General features: G+C 40.0%; 1 protein-coding gene across 5 annotated transcripts in view; it reads left to right on the forward strand.

Moving 5' to 3' along the window:
• eml5 (EMAP like 5) overlaps positions 1-26,374 on the forward strand; it is a 222,168-nt gene that overhangs the window by 48,091 nt on the left and 147,703 nt on the right. For all 5 annotated transcript variants that reach the window (XR_009446227.1, XM_048538474.2, XM_048538475.2 and 2 more), the window contains exons 5-6: positions 6,807-6,992; positions 9,132-9,267. Coding sequence is in view for 4 of the 5 variants with exons in the window: in XM_048538474.2 (XP_048394431.1) it covers positions 6,807-6,992; positions 9,132-9,267 (322 nt within the window). In the remaining variant the exon portion in view is untranslated. The remainder of the gene's footprint in view (positions 1-6,806; positions 6,993-9,131; positions 9,268-26,374) is intronic.

The following is a 26,374-nucleotide window of genomic DNA, read 5'->3' on the forward strand; positions in this document are numbered from 1 at the left end:
ACAAGACGTCTGCGGGTATTTCTTAGGGGACTGCTTCCCAGACAGTATGCTGCAGACAGCTCTTGGGTGTGCCACAGAAATGTTTGCAATTGTTCAATAATTTTTATTTATAAATGTAAATTTATCATCAATTTATTCAATTTTGAAAGATTCAATTTGGAAAGATTCAATTTTGATTTATTTTCTCTTTATACCATATTGCAGTAATTTCTGGCTGTCTTCATCTGTAAGTACGACAGTGTCTGCCATATAGACTCATTTACATAACCACGCTGGTTTCAGGATGATCCAGTGCCCAGTTGTAAATGTGGAAATGGTGACAATCACGTAACTGCTTACTATATCGACACAATATTACCATCAACCATTCAAATCTGACATTATTTGGTCTATTCATGCGCAATTAAATATTTGGTTCACATGACCAGAAATTCAAATATTGAAGTAAGCCTCTAGCTTAAATCTAGATGAAAGATTACTCTTACCTGTGGAGCAACATTTGAGCTTCTTTTATGGTAAACCCAACCATTATTTCATATCATCTGTATCAGAGCAATTTGTTTGGATTCAAAAGCCATTTGAAGCATCCTCAAGAATCAACTATGAGCTTTATTTTAAAGGAAGAGATAGGATTCCTGGATCTAATGAGTGATCACACCCTAGAGTTCAAATTCGAAGCGATTTCATTCGGTCAATTTTGACCAGAGGTGAAAAATAAATAACCCTTGATCTCCAATCAAGTGTTGAAAGTGTGCTGCAATCTGAAATGGTTTGGGAAGCATCAAAGGCCTACCCTCTATCAGGTCCAAAGTGAAGATGTTCACTTATTTTAGCATCGTGTGAGGTACCATTCACAGTTTCTTAGGCACTGAAGTACAATGTAGCAAAACTGGGAAATCTGGGATTTTTAATTTTTTTTCTCAGGATGTGAACATTGCTAGCAAGATCAGCATTTGTTGCACCTAATTGCTCTGAAGAAGATGCTTTGAGCTGTCTCTTGAACCACTGCAGTTCATTTGGTGCATGTGCATCCACATGTTGTTGGAGAGGGAGTTCCACTGCAATGACATTGAATGAAAAGTTGACATACTTCTAAGTCAGGATGATGTGTGACTTGGAAGAAAATTCGCAGTTGGTGGAGTTCCAATGAATCTGCTGCAGTAGGTAACATTCCCATGCGTCTGCTGCCCTGTTTTTATTAGTGATAATGGGCACTAGTTTGGAAGGTGGCTGTGGTGCAGCATAAAAATAGTATGTTCTGCTGCCATTGTGATTCGTTTGTGGCAAATGTGAATGTTTAGGTTGGAGGATGGAGTGCCAATCAAGCTGGCTGCTTTGTCTTATAGTATTTGAGCCATTTAAGCAATGGAATAATCAGTGGGATTGATGGCAGATGGTCACTATTGTCTGCAGACTGTGAAGACCAGAAGAGACAGAGTGGCACAAGAATGACATGTGCAGTCGAGTCAGTAAATTCATTTTCTCATGTCCTTTTTGTTTAAAAGAACATATTCATGGAATATTAACATTGACATCAAGGTCTGTATTTGCTTCCCATTCCTAATTCAATGTGGCAATGAGGCGCTGCCTTGCCTATTTGATAAAGGCACAAGCACATTGTGTGCATTATATGGGTTTGGATGGTGCTGCTAAAGGAGTCATGTTGATTGCTGCAGTGCATTGGAAGACGGTACACACTGCAGGCACTGAGTACTGGGGCAGAGGGAGTGAATATTTAAGGTAACAAAGTTTGGAGATGGATGAACACAGCAGGCCAAGCAGCATCTCAGGAGTACAAAAGCTGACATTTCGGGCCTAGACCCTTCATCAGAGAGGGGGATGGGGAGAGAGTTCTGGAATAAATAGGGAGACAGGGGGAGGTGGACCAAAGATGGAGAGAAAAGAAGATAGGTGGAGAGGAGAGTATAGGTGAGGAGGTAGGGAGGGAGTAGGTCAGTCCAGGGAAGACGGACAGGTCAAGGAGGCGGGATGAGGTGGTAAGTAGGAAATGGAGGTGCGGCTTGAGGTGGGAGGAAGGGATGGGTGAGAGGAAGAACAGGTTAGAGAAGCAGAGACAGCTTAGGCTGGTTTTGGGATGCTGTGGGGGGAGGGGAAGATCTGGGCTGGTTTTGGGATGCAGTAGGGGAAGGGGAGATTTTGAAGCTGGTGAAGTCCACATTGATACCATTGGGCTGCAGGGTTCCCAAGCGGAATGAGAGTTGCTGTTCCTGCAGCCTTCAGGTGGCATCATTGTGGCACTGCAGGAGGCCCATGATGGACATGTCGTCTGAGGAATGGGAGGGGGAGTTGAAATGTTTTGTGACTGGGAGGTGCAGTTGTTTATTGCGAACCGAGCGGAGGTGTTCTTCAAAGCGGTCACCAAGCCTCCGCTTGGTATCCCCAATGTAGAGGAAGCCACGCCGGGTGCAATGGATACAATATACCACATTGGCAGATGTGCAGGTGAACATCTGCTTGATATGGAAGGTCATCTTGGGGCCTGGGATAGGGGTGAGGGAGGAGGTGTGGGGGCAAATGTAGCACTTCCTGCGGTTGCAGGGGAAGGTGCCGGGTGTGGTGGGGTTGGAGGGGAGTGTGGAGTGGACAAGGGAGTCAAGGAGAGAGTGGTCTCTCCGGAAAGCAGACAGGGGTGGGGATGGAAAAATGTCTTGGGTGGTGGGGTCGGATTGTAGATGGCGGAAGTGTCGGAGGATGATACGTTGTATCCAGAGGTTGGTGGGGTGGTGTGTGAGAACGAGGGGGATCCTCTTTCGGCGATTGTGGCGGGGCCGGGATGTGAGGGATGTGTTGCGGGAGACGCGGTCAAAGGCGTTCTCGATCACTGCGGGGGGAAAAGTTGCGGTCCTTGAAGAACCCTCCCATTCCTCAGACGACATGTCCATCATGGGCCTCCTGCAGTGCCACAATGATGCCACCCGAAGGCTGCAGGAACAGCAACTCATATTCCGCTTGGGAACCCTGCAGCCTATTGGTATCAATGTGGACTTCACAAGCTTCAAAATCTCCCCTTCCCCTACTGCATCCCAAAACCAGCCTAGCCTGTCTCTGCTTCCCTAACCTGTTCTTCCTCTCACCCATCCCTTCCTCCCACCTCAAGCCGCACCTCCATTTCCTACCTATTACCTCATCCCGCCTCCTTGACCTGTCCGTCTTCCCTGGACTGACCTATCCCCTCCGTACCTCCTCACCTATACTCTCCTCTCCACCTATCTTCTTTTCTCTCCATCTTTGGTCCGCCTCCCCCTCTTGCCCTATTTATTCCAGAACCCTCTCCCCATCCCCCTCTCTGACGAAGGGTCGAGGCCCAAAACATCAGCTTTTGTACTCCTGAGATGCTGCTTGGCCTGCTGTGTTCATCCAGCTTCACACTTTATTATTCTGGATTCTCCAGCATCTGCAGTTCCCATTATCACTGAATATTTAAGGTAGTGAGTAGGATGTCAATCAAGTGGGCTGCTTTGCAGTGCATGATGTTGAGCTTCTTGAGTGTTGGAGCCACATTCATCTAGGACAACTGGAGATTATGGAGGGAAGGGTGTCACGGGGAAGAGGCATCGGGGACGTTGGCATCAAGAATAAGGTAGTGCCACTTACTGGACCCCACTTTCAGATGCTACATCACATGATTAGACACTGAGTGTCTTTGAACATAGAATTCCCCAGGAGCATATAGCTACACATGCAGAATTTGTTTGTCGAAATCCTGCTAAAACATTGGGCATTAATTGCTTATTGACAATGGCTTAATCAGCATGAAGGTGGAAAGGACAAGATTTTTCCCATTAACATTGAAGATAGGAGTAGACCATTTGACCCTCAAACCCACTGTGCCATTCAATGTGATGGTGCCTGAACATCGAGTTCAATACCCTGAACTGGCCCTCCTCCCATAAGGACAAAAACAAATTTGCTGGAAAAGCTCAGCACGTCTGGCAGCATCTGTGAAGGAAAAACAGAGTTAATGTTTCAGGTCCAGTGACCCTTCCTCAGAACCCCTTCCTTCCATATGCCCTGACCCCTTTAATCACAAAAGCTTTACCTCCTTCTTGAAAACACAATGTTTTGGCCTCAACCACTTGCTGTGGTAGTGAAACTTGCAGACATACCACTCTCTGGGTGAAGAAATTTCTCTTCATCTCAATTGTAAATAGCTTATCCCTTATTATAAACACTATGACCCCTGGCTCTGGACTCCTCCACCACTGTTGGGAACATCCTTCCCACATCTAACCTGTCTAGTCCTGTTAAAATTTTATACTTTTCTGAGACACCACCCCACCTCCATTCTTTTAAACTCCAGTGAATGCAATCTTAACCAACTCAATCTCTCATCATACGTCCGTCCTGTTATATCATGAATCAGTCTGATAAACCTTTGCTTTAGTCCCTAAAGTAGCAAGAACATCCTTCCTCAGATAATGGGGCCAAAACTGCACATAGTAGTCTAGGTGTGGCCTCACCAGTGCCCTGTATAATTTCAGCAATATGTCCTTGTTCCTGTATCCAAATGCTGTTGCTATGAAGGCTAGCATACAATTTACCTACTGTACTGCCTATTGTATACCTGGGTGCTTACTTTCTTTGTTTGATGCATGAGGACACTCAGGTCTTGTTGAACATTCCCATCTCTCAAATTACAGCCATACAATTAATAATCTGTCTTCATATTGTTGCTATCAAAGTGGATAACCTCTGATTTAACCTCAAAATACTGATTCTGCCATGCATTTACCCACTCATGAGCCTGTCCGAATCACACTGCAACATCTCTGTATCCTCCCAACAATTCACCATTGCATCTAGTCGTGATGAGATTTCTTTGCATATGATTTGTCAAACAAAGTGGGGAGTGTGGGGAGATGTGCCATTTAATTTAGGAAGGAGAATTTATATAATTCTTACATGGAATGTGAACATTACTTCTAGGTCAGCATTTATTGTCCATCTGTCATTGACTCTTAACTGCCTTTGGGCAATCATATTTCTGCAGAGTCACATTGAAACAGAGGAGGTAAGGATGGTAGATTTCCATTCTCTGTCTGAAGCACATTCGTGGACCAAATCTGTTATATTCTAAATGTCAATTGTACCAGATTTTTATTCCATTCAGATTTCAGTATCTGCCGTGATAAGATCCAAACTCACATCCTTGGTGATTTTAGATTACTAATCCAGTGATGTTAACACTAAGTCACTGCCTCCCTCATTTAAGAATTTAGAATGGTTGGTTAAACAGTCCTGATTGGCATTATTTTTATATATAAAATTATTCATTTTTATTACTTTCTATGTGTCACTATATTTGTGCATTTATCTGAATAAAAGATTTTCTTTAAGTGTGATCTCCTCAATTAATTGCACTTGATTTAAGGTGACTCAGCAGCAGAGTGACCGCAGATATTTTGAGGTATTATGTTGCCACGCTGCACACTTCTTCCAGGACACTTTTTTTTGTCTATTCATTTAGGTAATGGTCTTTATAAAGAGAACTTATTTCTTAAAATCAAAACCCTGTGTTTTATTTCTCGATTTATGTGAGCTAGCATGCTTAGTTTTAACAATTCACCTCTTGTAAAGCTTTCAATGAATATGGTCCCAATCATGATGTTTACTCACCAGTTGTTAACCTAGAAAATAGTACAAGTTTGCATAAGTTTTAAATCTGAGTTTTCTTTTACAATTACAATGAAACATAAAATTAAGGACAAACTGTCTCCTGCAGCCCCATGTTACAGTACACTCTACCAACAGCATCCAAAATAATTTAAAAAGCAGGACAAATAGAAGAAAAACACTTGGGGAGTTCTTCTAATCTTTTCTTTGGTTTCTTGACCAGTTTCAATCATCTTTCTGGCCCTGACTAATGTTTAAACCATAAATGACATGAAGGCAAGAAGTAAAAAGTAAAAATCAAGAAAGGCAGTCAGGGTCTTTTATTCCTGGAGATAGATTACATGGGATACAAATCCCTTTGTTCCCACCCCCCCCCCCCCCCCCCCCCGCCACCACTGCCAAGCTCACTCCCCCGTGAAGTAGATCAATGAGAATCCTATTGGTGAGCACTTAACCTTTCTAGTTATGTCAACAGGGAATCTGTATTGATAACTGTGGTTCAGAGGAACTTTGCAGAGTACGTGTCATTTGTATACCACAAACTTTTTCATGGAAGGTATCAGGGCTGATAGTTTATAAACATTTATAACATTGAGAAATTACTTAAATGTGTACAGCGGTTTCTGTACTAACACAAAACTGTCTGAAACACTTTCTCATTACAGTACCTCATGTCCAAATTTGTAATAATTGTTGAGATAGTGTATGCTCATAATTTTAACTTTAATTGCTTGTGAAATTTTTTAAATCTCCATTCTCAGTGAAAGATTGAAGTTGTTTAACTTATAATTCTGCTTTTGGAACACACTTTTTTTTGTGATGAGCTGTTGAATGCAAGATTAAAATTGTGGAAGGGGCTAGACAAAGCATGTGACTGTAAAGGTGTGGAGTTATTCATTTCCAGTCGTGCAAACATTCAATAGTCTGCCAGCACAAAAACTAGTATAGACAGGCCAGTGGGCTGAATGGCCTGTCATTGCAATGTGATTCCTCTTTAACTCTGTAACTAACATGTTTACTCTCTATTTTCTGAGACTAAAATACCGATGCATGCTGTAAAGAGCCTACTTTTTAAAAAAAATTCTTTTAGATATTAAACTATTTAACTGGAAATAATACTTCCTTTGTTTACATCTTAAAAACCAAAAGTTGATTTTTATTTTCTTTTTCAGTTTTGGAGTTTATGTGGGAATGCTTTGACGGCAAAACGGGGTGTGTTTGGTAAAACTGGAGAGCTCCAAACTATTTTGTGCCTAGCATGTGCACGTGATGAGATTACTTATTCAGGAGCACTAAATGGTGATATTTATGTATGGAAAGGGATTAATCTTGTGCGGACTATCCACAGTGCACATGGGGTAAGTATGTGTAATGAGAATTGTATTGCTTTTAATTTAAAAAAAACTAAATAATGTTCATTCTTTCTGAAGCGAGATATCAAATAAATGGCAAACTTTGGTTTTCAAAGTTTGAATATGTCTGAGAGTTTAGATTAAGGCTTTGAGCAATTTACTTGCCATTTAATTGTTGAAATTTAACCATTGATAATAGACACCAGACCTTTCTAAATGTCTAAGAGAAATGGAGATTATTGAAGTTTTCAATGTGTGATTGTGTGTTGACAAGTTTGTGATCAGTGGCAAAGCAATAATGAGAAATATAAATGATTTAAAATAAATGTCAAAGACCATCCAAAAATATAAAATGCAGCTGGAACACCTGGTTGATAGTACATCATCCTAGTAGCTTAATTATCTGATCTAATCATTTCTTGTATCTGTTATGGAAAATCCAGCATAAACATTTATCCCTCAACCAAAACCTCCAAAACCAGACTGTGCTCACTAAACTCACACTGTACATATGGGACTTTGCACAGTTCATGTGGGTGACCTACTTATGTGCAAAGTGCTTGTCTACAAAGCCATAGTAAATATATTTCAGAGCTAATTTTCTCTTTTTCAGTCCTTTTATCCTGTTTTACTTACAGTCTTTAGTCAGTGTGCCCAGACTTCCTTTTGCTTTGTTTTAATAAAAAGTCATTCAAGTCAAAAAGTCTAATCAGTTAAGACGCAAGCACAGCATTTTTGTAGTTCAAAGTTTTGTGTACTGTTGATGCCACACTCAATTATATGTTACTTATCATCGGTGTCCTTCCTTTTGCATGAGATAGCAGATGTACAGCAAAGCAAATCTATTGGGAAATGTGGTAGCTTAAGATGTTTCTTCAGCCTTCAGCAAAAATACCAATCCATGAGAGGCAGTAACTTCTGCAAATGCTGCATATGAAGTTGTTATGAGATGTTATTGAGAGTTGTCATTTCTGATGTTGACACCTGTTGCAAAGCTGCCATGCAAAGCACTTGATAATCATGGAGGCATACTCCAGCACAGAGTTGATTTTCTTTTAAAGCCAGCAAGTGCCTCCCAGGAATGAGAATCGATGTTTAAGGCCTTCATGTCACAGTTGCAAAAATTTTGAAGTGGAGTGCTTTGGGAATCCTATTGATAGTTTGTCTCCAGCTACCTCACCAAACAGAGAATCCTTCAACATGTGACTGCCTTCCAGCAAAGTCACATCTGTTTGAGGAGTGCTGACGTACTTGGGAGCTTTATCTTGGATGGGAATGTTCTGTACCTGATTTTGTTTTCCATTAGGTAGCCAGAAATTGCTACAAAGTGAAGATTAAAGTTGTTAAGCTTTCTTTCTTGTCAGTTGTAGGTCATCATTATTTTATAGCCATACAGCTAGGGAGCTTAGAACAGAAATCTCATAAACCAGCATTTTAATATTAAGAGATAATGGGAACTGCAGATGCTGGAGATTCCAAGATAATAAAATGTGAGGCTGGATGAACACAGCAGGCCAAGCAGCATCGCAGGAGCACAAAAGCTGATGTTTTGGGCCTAGACCCTTTCATCTGATGAAGGGTCTAGGCCCGAAACGTCAGCTTTTGTGCACCTGAGATGCTGCTTGGCCTGCTGTGTTCATCCAGCCTCACATTTTATTATCTTTTAATATTAAGAGTCAGCTTGAAGTTATTTCATCCACCTTTCAAAGATCAGTGAATGGTGATAGATGTGTTCCTAATATGTCAATTGTGAACTTCATCAAGAGAGATTATCTGGCATCATGGACCCAAAATATAAGAATTTGCTTTCCACTTCCAATAAGTGTTATTTAATGTGATTGAGGATGGAGATAGATAGACACTCTGTCCCTGAGGGTGGTTTTCTATATGCTTCTCGTGGGGGAGAACAACTTATGGGTTTTGGAGAGACAAAACATCAAAATTGATATGTTTCCATGCCTGACAAATTAAAATGCAATATTATTGGTAGTTATTTGTAAGTGCAGGTAACACAAGTTGATTATGTGTGATCTTTTGAATTGCCTATTTCAAGATGGTCCCTGTTTTGTACTGCTGCAATAAAAAGCTCATATTACACATGATAACAGTAACATAAAAGTGATGTTTTATTTGAAATTCATTTAGTCAGGAATCTTCAGTATGAATGCCTGTGAGGAAGGATTTGCCACAGGAGGCAGAGATGGCTGTGTTCGTTTGTGGGATTTAAATTTCCAGCCCATCACCTTGATAGATCTCAGGGAAACTGATCAAGGATACAGAGGTAAATTAATAAACGTTTGCTTTTTCTATCTAACATTAAGATTTATTAATAAGGCGGCATTTAGTATTGTATTGGTGGACATTTTGCTTTAGCAATTCAGCAAGTGACTTTGAAAAATGTTTGTGAGAATGTTCTACAGCCTCTTGCATTTTAGTTAAGGAGCACTAATATATCTGTGTAGGAGTGATAATATGTTTGACTAAAGATCCTGTCATTATTTTATTGGGCATTACTGTTGAGTAATTCTCTTAAAAACAGTTCTGACTTTGAAAGAGTAAAGGAGGTTGGTCTCACATACCCTCACTCTAAAAATATAGTCTTTGTCTTGACTTGATGAAATATCAACATTCTGAGATGCTTTCGTGCAAAAATAAATTCCTTTCCTAAATTACTTTGTGATGAGCAGTGAACAGCCCAGTGAGCGAAGAGAAAATATGTTGACAAATTTATCCTGCCTGAAGCTTGGTAACAAGCATTGATGTATCAAAGATGATCTGTGGACGGAATAGGCATTATTGCCTTGTCCCCAGCCAAACCTGAACCCCTAGGCCCCTCTTTTCTACAACATAACCATTGTATAAGCCCTAACCTTATTTGTTGTACCAAAATGCAGTACCTCGCATTTACCCAGATTTCAGCCCATTGACCCATTTGGTCAAGGTCCCTTTGTAGCCTTAGAAACCCCTCTTTGCTGTCTACTATGTCACCGATTTTGGCTTTGTCTGCAAACTTACTAACCGTGCCTTCTATATTCTCATCCAAATCGTTTATATAAATGACGAATCAGTCCATGGCAAAGAAACTGTCAAGAGACAGTTAAGTAGAATTCAAAATAATTGAAACTGAGGGTATAATGTCACTGGGGTCTTCAGTTTCTTTTAATATGATATTGAGAAAAAAGTTGAAAACCTTCTATGTGATTTGAGATCATTCTAACTGTCATATATATTTAACCATAAGATTTAAGAGCAGAAATACACCATTTGGCCCATCAAATCTACCCTTCCACTTTAATAAAAGCATGGCTGATTGATAATCCTCAACTCCACTTTCCTATCTTTTCTCCATAAACTTTGATTTTCTTACCGAGTTTAAAAAAAAATTTCCAGTCTTAGCCTCCAACATACTTAATGACTCAGCGTCAACAGATGTCCAAAGTAAAGATTGACTGACTGACTGACTGCCCTCAGAAGGAATTCCTCCTTGTTTCTGTATGAACTGTGCAATCCCTTACTCTGAGGTTATGCTTTCTTGTCATTGACTTTCTCACAAAGGGAAGTAACCCCCTCCTGTGCTATTTATTTTAATAGTTTGGTTCCAAAATGTCAACTTTCCTGCTCCTCTAATGCTGCCTGGCCTGCTGGGTTCGTCCAGCTCCACACTGTCATCTTTGTATTTTCAGTCACCTTTTGTGTAGTAAATATCTGTTGCCGAAGAAATGTGCAGACTGGTGTGAATATATCACTTTGACAAACTAAATTTAAAAATAAATATATCATCTATCCAAGCAAATTTCATTAAGATCTGACTCGTCTAGTAACTCCATCAGCTGCAATCATAACTACATGTAGCCAAACATGTAAACATGCAGACTATGTAATCCAGCCCAGGCCTATTTTACATATAAATCTTTAATGTGAAGAAGTCCAAGTTAACACTGTAGCTATGCTTCAGATCTGTATAAGGCTAGGGTCAGTTTACTCTGAAGGGAAAAGAGGTATGTGCAAGACAAGGAAAGTTTATTTGAATGTGTGATTTCAATCAATGCCATATGAGCGAGCCAGAGTTGGCAAATGCATCTCAACGCAGTGCACAGCAGATGATCGTCTTTGCCTGATATTTGTAAATTACGTAGACAATATACAATGTAAATTGAAGTTGTAACATATTTTAGTGTACAGTAATTATAGAATGATCAAAGTAAACCTAAATAATAAGGAAAAAAGGAACATTTTACAAGTATAGTTTGAAGGAGGGTATTTACTAGCATGAAGGTAGAAGCCACTAAAATACCTTTTTAAAAAAAAAAATTAGTTTCTAGAAAAAAATTAAGGATTAGCAAACCATGATTAAACTGGTGTGATCCTAATCAACTACAATTAAATCAGAAAAAAAAATCCTTTTCAGACTCTTTGCAAGACAGAAGGGCAAAGAGAGACATATAAAACGCATAGCTGCAGAGAATAGTAAAACACATCACTTCAGGACTGCAATTGCAAGGAGACTGCCAGAGAAGAGGAAAACACATTTAAAAGAATCAAGTAATTTTGAAACACAAAATGTGCACTAGTATTAAATATTCTGAATGATTACTTCCTCTGTTCTTACCTTACCTTACAAATATTCACTGTTTTATTTAAAATGATCATACCAAGGCAATACGCAGAATTGGCATGAATAAATTAGTAAATGCTGGGTAAGTTCTAAAAGATCAGAAACTGGCTATTGTGGTGTCTGTTTTTCAGCAAAAAAGTAGTATAATAAGTGAAGTAAAACAAGCCAATTAGTCTTCAATTCCAGGTAAAGTAATGGAATTGGTTGTCTGAAATAAGCTTGTTTTAGTACTGCAGTCAGCAAGTAAACAAATAAAATGGCTTTAAATAGGAGTACCCTACCTGACAATCTACTTGATATCTTTGATGAAATGGCAGAGCATTGTACTTTGGTAACCTTCAAAATATCACATACATTTGAAGAAAATGTCACATATGCACCTGTTAGATAATTCAATGTGGTGATTGGGAATTGGATAAAACATTAGCTGAAAGGTTTGAAAAGTTAATGGAGTTCCTCAAAATTAGAAATTCAAACTAAATCAATTGCATGGATTGAGAGACTGAATGCCCATTGGCCAACTCTTCAAGTGATACCAAACCTGGAGGGGTACTGGATTGAAGGAAAGTGCTGATGTTATAATAACAGAAACAAAATATGCAAGGGGACCAAAAATTGCCAATGAAATTTAATACAGTCTATCGATAAATATTGCCAATGGAAGAAAAATAACTGACTTGCCTGTTCTGAGAATTAATTTGAAACAGCCAAAGATGAAGCTGAGACCTGGAAGTTTTCATAATCATACCATTTGAACATTTACAGGCACTGCAAAGTATTTATTCACAATGTAATGGAAAATACAGAGCTCTAAAGCCAAATCGTTTACACACCAGTCATAGGAAATGATGATCAAATTATGCAGTGCTTTGGTTAGCCCGTAGATTGGGCATTATGATCTGTTCTACTCTCTGATAAAATGGGGAATCTCTCATTCAGAGAAAAGCCACATTCCTAGAGTCAGGATTCTGCTGAAAGACTGGAATATTTCAGCTGGAAATGAGGCATCAGAGAAATGATTATATGGTGTTTAAAAAAGGGAGCTGCCATCTTTTTCATCTGTCTTGAGAATTGAGGATGACATCTGCCAGACTTTGTGGCTTGTCTCAGGTGAATCAGCTGGTCAATCCAGAAGCCATGGCTTTTTTGGCAGAGGAAGCATGAGTTCCCTGAGGGTGACAAGTTCTCTGGACAAGTTTCTGCGCTCTCCCCTTCTGCTTTTGTTGCTTTTCTGCACTAGAGTTTGTGTGGTCGTTTATGGTTGTGTTGAAGCTTTTTGCAGGAGATGTTGTCTCATTGCACAGCTAATGAATAGTTCCTTCCAGGTGAAAATGTCAATTTGTTCCCTTTTCAATGAGGTCTTCAGAGTCTCTGTAAAATGTTTTCACAGTCCCAGTTAAGATTGGGTGCTATCCTTAAACTACAAAAAGATGATCTGCTTTGGAAGCTGACTATTTGGCATGCAGATCATGGTCAGACCGGTGGTGCTGATTTTGCATGATCATGGTTGCAATGCTGGGGAATCGTCTTCTGTGAGCATCTTGCAGAGACACATCAATGGAAATTTTCAATGCCCAGAGGTACTGGTGGTGACTCATTCTCCAGCATATCCATAATTTGCAATTTGCTAACAAATGCAAAGCTGTCACTGATGCTGGAATCAAAATCAAGATACACCTTTGATCTTTTCAACTCTGCACACAAAAAGATTGATCTCTCATTGATTGTCAAGACAAACGCCTACCCTGTAGCTATTATTATTGTTGGGGAGATTTTAGATGATGATGCACGCTGGCCACATTTTGGCAGTAGCATTCTTAACCAGTCAATGTCGAAGGGGACATCAAACACACAATCAGCTGTGCCAGCACAGCCTTCCAAAAATAGCACAACTAGGTTTTCAACAGGGATCTCTAAGGGCAAAGATTTCAGTCTAAAGAAGATAGTCAATCATAGGTTAATTTGGAATCTTACTTCAAAATACACACCGAGAACAAGACTAAAGTGAGTTTCAAATGCATAAATAACTTTTTGATGAGAGAATGATCACAGATGTGATAGAATTCTGGACAGTATAGGAGAGGCAAAATCCTAGAATCATTTGAATTGGATGGCCATCTTCCTTTGTAAGGACCTGTGAATGTATTGCAAAAGATGCAATGAATTTATTTATATACCTAATGCTGCTATATATTAAATCCTCAGCTACATAATTTGGTTGTCTACTGAGTGAATTTTTTTTAATATTAGCTTTGCATGGTGATGATGATGAGATGAAATTTTCTGTTTGACCATCACGGATTTGACAGAGAGGAATTGAGTAGTCATCAGATGAATGAAATTTGGAAGATCAGAAATTAATTGCCAACGTGGCAAAAGTAATTTATTTCATTGTGAAGGGTAACACAGCAAAATTTATGAAATTCTTTATCCGAAGCCAGTATGTTATGTTAGGAATATGATGGCAGATTTTTCTGACTATTCTTATCAAAACCTAAAAAGGGAAGACAGGAGGAGGTGACTTTAGCAAATAGTAACTGGGGAAGATCAAGGACAGAGAGGGAAATAGTGATGCAGCAGAATCTTACCAAAAGCGGGATGAGGGGCTGAAAGAGCTGATGGAGAATAGCTTGTCAGGAATGACAGCAGTTGATTTGTGAGTAGCATGCAGGGCAGAACTGATGAAAGGGGAAGCAAAACAGACTGCTGTTAATGTGTTGGATACATGGGAAAGCAAGTATGATATATTGGGAAAGAAATTTATTTGCATGGCAAAACAATGAGGAAAACCATGTAGGTAGTGATCCTTGGTGCTGATTGCCCACAGAGAATCAATGCATGCCTGCTATCAGCTATGTTATATGAACAGATTTCTCCTCTCGACTTGTCTAATTAGGTTGAATGGACTTGTAAGCAGCTGATATTGTTTGGTAAGTGGGAGAGGATGTGAAATTGAATTGGTGAATGGGCAAAAGAAGAAATGGGGTATCTTGAACTTGAGAATCTCACTCAGGGGGAAGACAAAGTTATGTTGAGGTGGATGAAGGATATCCATGAAGGATATTTAAGGCTAAGACAGAATGTTAATCAGTGAGGGAATCTTGGGTAATAGAGAAAAGGCAGGAATATGGTTTTGAGGATTATCAGATCAGTCATGATCACATTGAATAGCAAACTGAATGGGCTGAGTGGCCTACCTCATACATCTTATGGTCTTACTTAAGTTTGGAAGTAGATAATCGTGTGAAGCTATAAGCAATAATCAGCAGTGGTTTGTTGCATAAATATCAAACATTCATATTTTTCTTACTTATGGTTTGGACCTTTCTTTAATGTCAAAAGCAAAATATGAATACAAGATACTGTTGCCATAGCATTGGGCTTTGGTTCCAGTGGAGAATGAACTCCAGGAAGATACATGAGCTTCAGGAGGTTGGGTCCAACAGCATTTCACCCCAGTTTGTTCGACCTAGACTGTGTAACGCCCTTGCGAGAAATGTATTTATCAACTTCCAATATGTTCATCGGTCAATGATGACATATTAACTCGGGCTTTGCAGTTTAACCTTTGACTGTAGGGCTTCTGTGTTATCTGCACTTTGGAACTCTTATCTGTCAGACCAACATGGGTGTCACTTCTCCTGTGTTTCATTGGACATCAAATGAGGAACTAGATGACTACCGCAATGGCAGCAGCAGGATCTCAATCCACGACCGAAGTAGAACTTGCACCAGAAAAACCCTTATTGCTCATGAACCCACATTTGCTTAGGGGAGAGATATCTAGAGAGAAGTACAGTTAGCAGAAGGCAATACCTTCAAGCAGAAGTTGAACTTTCTTGGCATGTTAAAATACCAGTGTCTGAGGAAGCTCAGGGTATCCATCAGAAGGTGATGGTCCATTGTGTTCAGCAACTCATCTACTACTTTGCTTCTAGGTCATTCCAGGGCTAATACAGAGATAGTTGCAGGATATCAAGAGTTTATAAAACACAAATGCATTATAAATTGCTTTCTTGCCTTGCCAATCTGTTATGTCAACTTGACCTCTAATGACACCAGTCAAAAAGAGTGCATGTTTAAGTTCGAGGCTCTGCTTGGCTTGTCACAGGCACAAAGCACCATTTGCACACTTTGTACTTAAGGTACTCATAAAACCGTCAGGAGTGTCTGTCAGTTCTGAGAGTTTACATTTCAGCAAAGTGCAGGTTGTGTGCAACTACATAATCCGTGAAAATATTTGCAGGATGCCCAGACAGCTACAATACACTTTCATCCTGCTGCCCATCCTTCCGAGCAATCCCTCACCTGGAAGCAGGGATGTTGTCTGGTTTCTCACCGGTTGATTTGATTAATTGATTTATTGCCCCTTATACTGAAGTTTTGTTTATGAACAGTACAGGTAGATCATAGTAAGCAAGGATGTACAGATCAAAAAGATTTAGACAGAGGCATACAGGTGACATTACATGGAGATGCGTTAGGTGAGATAAACATTAGCAAGAGCTGCATTAAAGAGTCCATTCATCAGTCTAATAATGGCCATGAAGAAGCTGTATCTGAACCTCGTGCATGAGTTCAGGCTTCTATACCTTCTGCCTGATGGGCGAGGTTGTTGGAGCTCGTTACCAGAGCCCAATGGGTCATTGATGACATTGGCAGCCTTTCTGTGGCAGCAAGCCATGTAAATAGTGTCCATGAATGGAAGGTTGGCTTCTGTGATGGTTTGGGCTATCCACACGTCCATCGGTAGTTTCTAACAGTTCTGGGCAGAGTTGCCATACTAGGCCGTTATGCACCCAGACTATGCTTTCAATTGTGCATCTGTAGAAGTTGGTGAAAGTCCTCATGGACATACCAAATTTCCTGAGCCACCTGAGGATGAAGAGGCATTGTTGTCTTTCTTGACCATTGCACCTGTATGGGAATTTGAGGACAGGTTGTTGGTTATCGTCATTGCAAAGTGAGTGCAGCTGATTTCACATGTCAGGAACCTGAAGAAAGATGTCCAGGAATGATACAGTGAAAGCCATGTAATTACCAGATGTCCCATTGAAAAAAATCATCAATGCACTGTTTCTCAAATGTAGATCTATTTGAATGTGCACTTCAGTGCATACCAGAATGGGCGTCCAGAATAGTTGTGATTTGCTGTATTTTGCATAACAGTGAGATTTGCACCTGCAGGACAAGCAAGATACAGCAGGCTAAGGATCTTTCACAAATTCTAGGGAGCAGAGGAGAACAGAAAGTGATGTAAGCAATGTATTGCCAGAGAATAACTTGGATACCAGTCGTCCCACCCAGCTGACCACCACCAGTTGCAAAAGTCACTTGTTAATTCCCACCTTCCAAAAGTGCCCTGAACACTATGAAGCATCATTTTCGTATGTCCTCGTCACTCACATCTTCACTACGTATCTTCGCACTCACCATCAAACCTGAAAAAGCTACTTGTGAGCCAAAAAGCAAGAATTGGAAAGCATTAATTGGTAATTAAGCATTTTATTTAAGTGACTTTAACATAAAAACTTAATCTAACATTGTTAAACATACTAGTATTGCATATCTTTGCTCCTCCTTTGCCTAGCACTTCTCTGTAATTCAATGCCTGTGACTGTAGCAGTTAGAGGCAGGCCACTTATATCCATGTTGCTGATCTTAACTGAAGTCCTCTGGGTTTGAAAGTGCTCAAGGGCCCTGCTAAAAGCTCCTGCCCATCCACCTGCACCTGCACTCCTCCATATGGACACAAGACAGCACATGTGACAGTGACATTCATGGGCTCTGGAGCATGGAGAACCATTTTGAGTTAAAACACCATTTTCATGTCCCCTTTCACTATAATCCCTGTCATGGTCCAGTTCAACTTTCCTGCTTTGCTTTTCTATGGATCAGTAGGGTGATGAATGACCAAGGCTAAGGTTGTTCAAATGTGAGCAATTATAAAAGCTGACAGTATCCTTGGCTTTATTAATATGAGCATAAAGTGCAAGAGCAAAGAGATGATGTTGAACTTGTATAAGTTGCTTGGTAGACCTCAGTTGGAGTATTGCATACGGTTCCGGGTACCTTGTTACAGAAGGAATGCGAATGTATTGGAGCGAGTGCAGAAAGGATCTCCAAGAATAGTTCCAGGACTGAAAAATTTCAGTCATGAGAATCAATTGAAGAAGTTGAGACTGTTTCCTTTGGAGAGCAGGAGGCTCAGAGGAGATCTGATAGAGATTTTCAATGTCCTAAGCAGGCTGGACAGAATAGATTAGAAGAAACTGCGAACACTTAAAAGGATCAAGAGCCAGAGAGCATGGATTTAAAGTAATTTGCAACAGGGGTAAATGTGATGCAAGAAAAATGTTCTGCACAGTGAGTAGTCCAGGTATGGAATATGGAAGTGTGGCAGAGGCAGATTCAATTGACGAATACAAGATGGATGGAAATAATATGCATGAGTATGGGGGAAATAAAACAAATAATTTCAGTGACTAATACTCTTTTGAAAAGTTGGTGCAGATGCAATGGGCCAAATAGCTTCCTTTTGCACCATATTACACTACGATTCTGTGAAATTTCATATGCTGTAGACATCACATCAGCATGAGGGCATGTTAAATGCCATACGGTTATGAAATATTTGATTCTGTCAGCAGATAGTTGGAACACCTTAGTCATACCAAGGGTCCTCTGATTCTCAGAGTGCTATCTCTTCTGCATTGTCATTCTGCATATGAGATAGTTGGTGGACTTGGTAATTTGTGCTTGTCTATTTTTGCAAAGAGGAAAGCAAAAAATGTAAACTCTACTTTACTGTCAGACCTGCTGCATTGTTCCATCATTCTCTGTATTTATTTCAGGTTTCCAGCATCTACAGTATTTTGTTTCTATGAAAAGAGAATTTGTTGGATGGATGTATAGATGTTAATAATGACTTTGAAGGACAGACATGATATTGTACAAAGATGAAAGGACAAGGGAAGGGTGACAGGCTGTGCTAAAACAAATAATAAAATGCTTCCAAACATATTAATCATAAAAGTTTTTTGAAGGATAAGAGTAGGACCAAGAAGGAACAAGCAGGGTAAGCTGCTTACTGAACCAAAAGTATGGGGGAAGTATTAAATAAGTATTTTGCTTTTGTCTTTATCAGATTATGAAAGGAGAGAATGCCTAGTTGAAAATTTGAGTGTTGAGCAACTAAGCAGTATAATGATGGATAAGGAGGTGGTAGAAATGCTGGCTGCAATCGAGGTGGAAATATTACCAGGCTCAAATGGGATGCATGCTTGTATGACTGAGAAATGTAATAGAACAAATTGTAGAGCTGTTGACAGAAATTTTCCAGGCTTCTTTGAACACAAGATTAATTCCAGGGCATTGGAGGATTGCAAATGTGGCATTATTGTTTAAGAAAGGGGCAGAGGATAACTCGGGGGAAAAAACAGACCTGTCAGTTTGACATTAAAAGTGTGAAAACTGTTGGAGGACATAAAATAGGATAAGATAAACATGCACGGGGTGGGGGGCAGTTAAATCTAGACAGTCAACGTGGCTTTGTCAAGGGCAGATCAGATCTGATAAATCTGACTGAGTTCTTTGAGGTGGCACAGATAGTTAATGAGGGCAGTGCTGTGGATGTTGTAAATTTGAACTTTCACAAAGTATTTGATATGGAGCACGGCAGGTTGATTAGCAAATTAGAAAAGTTTGGGATAAATGTGTCCTTAGCAGGATGGATTAGCAGTTGGCTAAAAGGTAGGTAATGGATGGTATGTAAAGATAGTAATTTCTCAGATTGGAGATAAGTTGAATGTGTTGCTTCCAAGGGATTCGTGTTGGGAGCCTTGCTTTTTCTGATTTTATATAAATGACTCGGAGATTGGTGTTGAGAAAAAAATCTCTAAATTTTCATATAACACGAATTTTGGGAAAATAGTGAATTGAGAGGATTCTGCTGAGCAACTTCACAGGGACTTTGACAAGTTGGTCAAATGGGCAGACAGCCGGCAGCTGAATTTCAATGCAGAGAAATGTGAGGGAATGGAGACACAATACAGTCTCAATGGTGCAACTTTTCAGTGAGTACAGGAGCAGAAAGACCTCTGGATTCAAGTGCGTAATTCTTTGAAGGTGACCAAATAATTTGAAACAGTGGGTAAGAACATTTATAGGATTCTTGGGTTCATAAATAGAGGCATAGAATATAAAAGCAAGGAAGTGAGGCTACACCACTACAAATCATAGAGTCCTACAGCACAGAAATGAGCTCTTCAGCCCAAGCAGGTCCATGCTGACCAAAATATCCATCCACGTTAACCCCATTTCCCTGCACTTGAAATATTTCCTTCTCAATCTTTCCTATCCATGTATCCATCCAAATGCCTTTTAAATGTTGTTAATGTACTTATCTCAACCACTTCCACTCATTCCATATGCATACCACCCTCTATATAAATAAGTTGCTTCTCAGGTTCCAATGTATTCTTTCCTTACCGTAAACTGATGCCCTCCAGTCCTCGATTCTGCAAACCTGGGAAAAAGACTGAGTGCATGCACCCTATCCATGCCGCTCTTTTTTTTTACACTTCTATAAGGCACCCCTCAACGCCTCAGTCTCCAATGCTCTTTTTAAAAAAAAAGGTCCTGGCGCATCCAACCACTCCCTGTAACTCAGTCCCTTGAGTCCTGGCAACATCCTTGTAAATCTCCTTGGCACTCTTTCCAGTTTAATAACATCCTTCCTACAGCAAAGTGACCAAAATTGATCACAATACTCTGAGTGCAGCCTCACCAACGTCCTGTACATCTGCAATGTAACTTCCCAACTTCTACCATCAGGGCCTTGACTGATGAAGGCCAGTGTGTCAAAAGCCTTCATACCCTGTCTACCTGTGACTCCACTTTTACAGAACTGTGCAACTGAACTTCAAGGCCCCTCTGTTCCATGACACTCCTTAAGACCCTACCATTCACCATGAAAACTCCTACCTTGACTTTCCAAAATGCAACACCTCACACTTATCTATATTAAACTCCATTTGCCATCTCTCAGCCCACTTCTCCAGCTGAACAAGTTCCTGCTGCAATTCCTCACTGTCTGCAATACTGCCTGTTTTAGTGTCATCTGCAAAGTTACTAATCATGCCTTGTATATTCTCATCCAAATCATTGATACAGATAACAAACAGCAATGGGCTAAGCACTGAGCCCTGAAACACACCACTCATCACAGACCTCCAGTCCAACAAGCATCCTTCCAAAATTACTCTCTACTTTCTACCATCAAGCCAATTGTGTATTCAATTTACCAGCTCTCCCTAGATTCCATGAGATCTAACTTTCCAGAGCAGCCTACCATGTGGAACCTTATCAAAGGCCTCACTGAAATCCATGTAGACGACGTCTACTGCCCTGCCCTTATCAACATTCCTGGTCACTTCATCAAAGAACTCTAGCAGATTTGTGAGGCATGGTCTCCCACGCATGAATCATTGGTCATACCACATTTGGAGTATTGTGTTCTGAAACTTTACGAAAGGATGTTAAAGCTCTAGAGAGAGCACAAAGGAGATTTACTTTGATAGCAAGAATGGGGAAAGATTAGAGAAATTGGGCTTGTTCTCCCTGGAACAGAGGAGGTTAAGAGTTGACCTTATTGACGTCTTCAAAATTATGAACAATATTGCCAAGGTAAAGAAGCATACGTCACTAATCATGGGCCACAATTTCAAGATTGTCAGCAAGAGAGCTAGGAATATGATGCGGAGAAGCATCCATACTCTCAATTGTTAAGATTTGGAAAGCACTGCCTAGGCGAGTGATTGAGGTGTATTCAAAGAGGTTTTTAAAAGAGAGCTGGATATATATTTGAAAGTGATGAATTTAGAGAACTAAGGGGATAGAGCCAACCAACTCATCTAGCCCTATCAGGAGCTGGTGCAGAGAAAATGGGTCAAATCACCTCCTTCTGTATTGTGAAATTCTATGATGTTAGTGATGATGGATAGAGGGGGTGTGTAAGAATGTGTAAAAACAACCCAATAATTGCTGTAAATCAGAAGGTGGAAAGAAAAGAGGAACTTAGTGAAATTACAATAACTAGGGAAGTGGTACTGAGCATAGTGTTGGAGCTATGAGCTGAGAAATCCATGGGTTCTGATGATCTTTATTCAAGAGTCTTGGAGGTGACTAATGAAACAGTATAAGCAGTGGTTTAACGCTTATGAGGTAGTTTAAGCAATTCACTAGATTCTAAGAAGGTTTCATCAAAAGTGAAATTAACAGTATGATCTCTCTATTCAAGAAGTGAAAGAAGTAGAAATCCAAAGAATGTACACTACCTAGCTTGATGTCCATTGTGCAAAATGTTATTTATCCATCAATAAGGAGGTTATAGAACTTGGAACAGTACAGCACAAGAGTAGCTCCTTTGGCCCACCATGTCTGGACCAACCATGATGCCGTTCCAAACCAATCCCATTTGGTTGCATATAGCCCATATCCCTATATTCCCTGCTTGTTCATAAGTCTTTCTAAATGCCTCTTAAATGTTGCTATGGATCTGCTTGTACCTCCTCCTCTAGCAGTGCATTCCAGGCACCTAGCACTGTATAAAAAAACATGCATCACACATCTTTTAAACTCCCCCACCCTCAATTTGCGGCCCCTAGTTTTGACATTTCCACTCAGACTCTGACTATCCACAGAACTTAAAAATCAAGGCAATTGTGAAGAGGCTTAGTTTTGTGAAAGAGAATCATATTTAACCAATTGTTTGGAGTTCTTATGAAGGAATAATGTATTGTGGATAAAGGGGAACCTGTTGATGTACCATATTTGGATTTTGAGAAGGCATTTGGCAAGATGCCATGCAAAGGTTTATACGTAATATAGGAGCTCATGGTTTAGGAAATTACAACATAGATACAAGATTGGCTGGATGGCAGAAAATGGAGACGATGCATAATAGGTCCATTTTTGGAATGGCAGTTTGAGATTAGTGATGCCTGCAGGGTCTTGGCCCTTTACAATTTATGTTAATGATTTTGATGGGACTGAAGGCATTATAGTTAAATTTGTGAATGAGATAGATATAGTCAGGAAAATGTGCGAAAAGTATGTAAGGTATGCCCATGTTTCTGGAAGTAGTATATGGAAAGAGGATTGGCTATCTAATAGAAGATAGAAATTTGGGATAAGGGGGACATTTTTAGGAAGGCAACCTGTGACACAAGGGCAGTGCTGGGCCGTAATTATTACTTTGACCAGGAAAGTGAATATATTCCAACCAAGTTTGCAGATAACGCAAAAACCAGCAGAAAGGGAAGTGGTGAGGATGTCAGTGTTTGCAGGGGACAGCAAGTGAACAAAGACATGGCAGGTGGAATATAATGTAGAAAAAATGTACAATTATCTACTTGGTAGGGAGAATAGAGGAGCTGAATATTATCTGAATGGAGAAAAACCACAGAAAGCCGAAGAACAGAGATTTGGGAGTCCTCATCCATAAATACAAAAAGCTAGCATCCAATTTCATCAGGTAATAGGGAAGGCAAATGAAAGTTGTTTACTTCAAAGGGAATGGAGTATTAAAGTAGGGAGGCTTTGCTAAAATGATACAAGGGATGAGTCACACCATGGATGGAATCCGGAGACAGTTTTGGGCCTCTTTTCTAAGGAAACACAATTGCAATTCCAATTTGGAGAAGTTTTGCTGAGTTTGATTGTAAAAAACTCAGCCAAGTGGACCTCGTGGAATATTTCCCTGATTGCACCAGATTAACAACTGGCTGACAGATATAAATAGGAGGTCAGAGGTTCTTGTCACAGAGAGCTGGATCAGTTCAAGGACTCTCTCAATGTATAAAAAGAGTGTGACTTGGTGAGTGGATACCAGCTGCTGTAGTTATTTCAGACTAATGTTAGGCTTGGGGGTATTGCCTTGTATGAAGAGATCTAACAGGTTGGGCCTGTATTTATTCTAATCTAGAAGAATGAGAAGTGATGTAATCTCAGAATAGTGGATGTAAATTTAAGATAGGATTGAGTAGGAACTTCTCTGAAGGTAGTGAATCTATGGAATTCTTTACTGAGAGACTGTCAAGGCTGGTCATTAAGTATTTTCAAGACTGAGGTAGACAGATTTTTAATCAATGAGGGAATCAAGAGTTATAGAGAAAAGCTGGGAAAGTGGGACGAGGAATTATTTGATCAACTATTATCTTCTAGAATGGCAGAGCAGACTCAACTACGTGAATAGCGTATCTCTGCTTCTTCTGTCTTCAGTCTTATTGTCTGAAAAGTTTGCAGATGGATATAGATAGATTGAGTGAATATGAAAATGTTCTGGCAGATGAAGTATATAACATGAGGAAAGTATAAAACATTCATTTAAACAGAGTAGTACTTGAATAAAGAGCGACTACAGAACGCCAGTGCATGAGTTAGTATGCAGGTATGGTGAATGGTGGCACAGTGGATAGCACTGCCGCCTCAGTGCCAGGGACCTGGGTTTGTTTCCAGCCTTGGGTGACTGTCTGTGTGAAATTTATATATTCTCCCCATGTCTGTACGGGTTTCATCCATGTGCTGCAGTTCCCTTACACAGTCCAAAGATGTGCAGGTTAGGTCGGTTAGCTATGATTAAAACCCCATGCAGGATTATGGAGGTGTTTCATGGAATGTGGGACTAGCTGTTTAAAGGGTAGGTGCAGACTCTTTCTGCAATGTAGAAATTTTATGATTCTTGGTACAGCAAGTAATAAAAAAGGTAATTAGAATATTGTCCTTTATTACAAGAGAAATTGAACTTAGGGGTAAGGCTGTTTGGCTTCTGTTATACAGAGCATTGGTGAGACCACATCTCTCAGAATACATACATTTTAGTTGTCTTACTTGGGAAGGATGTAAATGAATTGGAAGTAGTCCAGAGGAGGTTTGCTGGTTATTATCTAGAATGTATGGGTTATCTTCTCTTGCATGTCTGGGTTTGTTTTCACTGGAGGTTAGCAGAATAAGAAGTGTCTCGATTGAATTATAAAAGATCTGAATGGTCTTGATGAGGTATAAATATGATGTTTCCTCGTGTGGCTGAATCTACAATAGGGGTTGTCCCATTTAAGACAAAGATTATTTTCTCAGGGGTTGTGCAATTCTTGAATACTCTGACTCAACATGGTGGAGGCATAGTCATGAAATATTTGTAAGGTGTGAATAGATAGATTCTTGTATAAAAAGGAAATCAAAATCTGTTGGGATCGATGAAATGTGAAACTTAACATTCACTCCCTCCAACGCCGACACTCAGTAGCTGAAGTCTGTGCTATCTACAAGGTACAGAGCAGAAATTCAAAGATCCTCAGACAGCATCTTCTAAGACCACTTCCATCTAGAAGGACAAGGGCAGCAGATATAAGGAACACCACCACCTCCAAGATTCCCTCCAAGTCACTCAGCATCCTGACTTGGAAATATATCGTTGTTCCTTTATTGTTGCTGGGTCAAAATTCTGGAAATCCCTTCCTAATAGCACTGTGGGTCAACCCACAGCAGGAGAACTGCAGCAGTTCAAGAAGACAGCTCACCACCACCTTATCAAGGGCAACTAGGGATGGGCAAGAAATGATGGCCAGCCTGCAATGCCCACATCACACAAAAATGAATAGAAAAGAAAAACTCAGATCATCCATTGTCTATTCAGCCATTATCCTATTAAATAGCAGTGGAGGCTAAAGGGGCCAGATGGTTTCTTTCTATTTCTTGTCCCTATGTTTATACATAGCAATTTCTCTATGGCCACATCAAGGCTGTGGCCCCTTCACACTGTACATCTCAATCTTGACACTCTTCAGTTTCCTCCACTCCAAGGAAAACGACTCCAGTCTGTTCAATCTCTCTTTGTAATTAAAACTTGCCAGCTGAAGCTTCAGCATGGTGAATCTCTTCTGCACCTCTCCAGTGTAGGCACATTCCTCCAATTAATCTGAATTCCAGAACTGCACATAATACATTAGCTGTGGCCTTCCCAATCTTTTATATAGTTTTAGCATAACTTCTCTGTCTTAAACTCAGCTAAACTCATGCCTCAGCTAATAAAGACAGTTATCCAAAATGGCTCCTTAATTACTTCAATACCTGTCCCACTATCTTAAGGGACTGATGGACATTAACACCAACGTCCCGCTGATCCTCAGTGCTTCCCAGGATCCTACCATTGATCATGTATTCCTTTCCCTTGTTTGTTCTGCCCAAGTGCATCATTTCACACCTATCCAGATTGAATTCCATTTGTCACTGATCAGATCATCTATATCTTCTTGTAATCAAAGCTATCCTCCCCACTATTTATTATCAGACCAAATTTTGTATTATGCAAGAACTTACTAATTAACTCTCCTACATTCAAATCAAAATCATTTATCTATTTCATAAACAGCAAAAGCCCCAACAATGATCCTTGCAAAAACTCATTGCTCACAAAAACACCTGCTGGACCATCACCCTCGAGTTCCTGCCAGTCTGCCGATTCTGGATCCCATTGGCTGTGTTTCTAATTGTTTTTTAAGCATCTTCAAACATCATTCAATGCAACAGTATCTGACCTAAGCTGTTGCATTTGACCATTGCTGGAGCTCAGGTGAAAGAATTATGACTCTCAGTTTATAGTACTGTGCAATTATTTGCAAAACCAAGGTTCCTTGTGAGACAGTGGCAGTCTTGAGGATTATTGCCGCCTTTTGGTTCTTTCATCTTTTCTGATGACTAAGTCAAAAATGAT

This window comes from Stegostoma tigrinum, chromosome 10 (assembly GCF_030684315.1).
Source record: "Stegostoma tigrinum isolate sSteTig4 chromosome 10, sSteTig4.hap1, whole genome shotgun sequence".
Classification (NCBI taxonomy): Eukaryota; Metazoa; Chordata; class Chondrichthyes; order Orectolobiformes; family Stegostomatidae; genus Stegostoma; species Stegostoma tigrinum.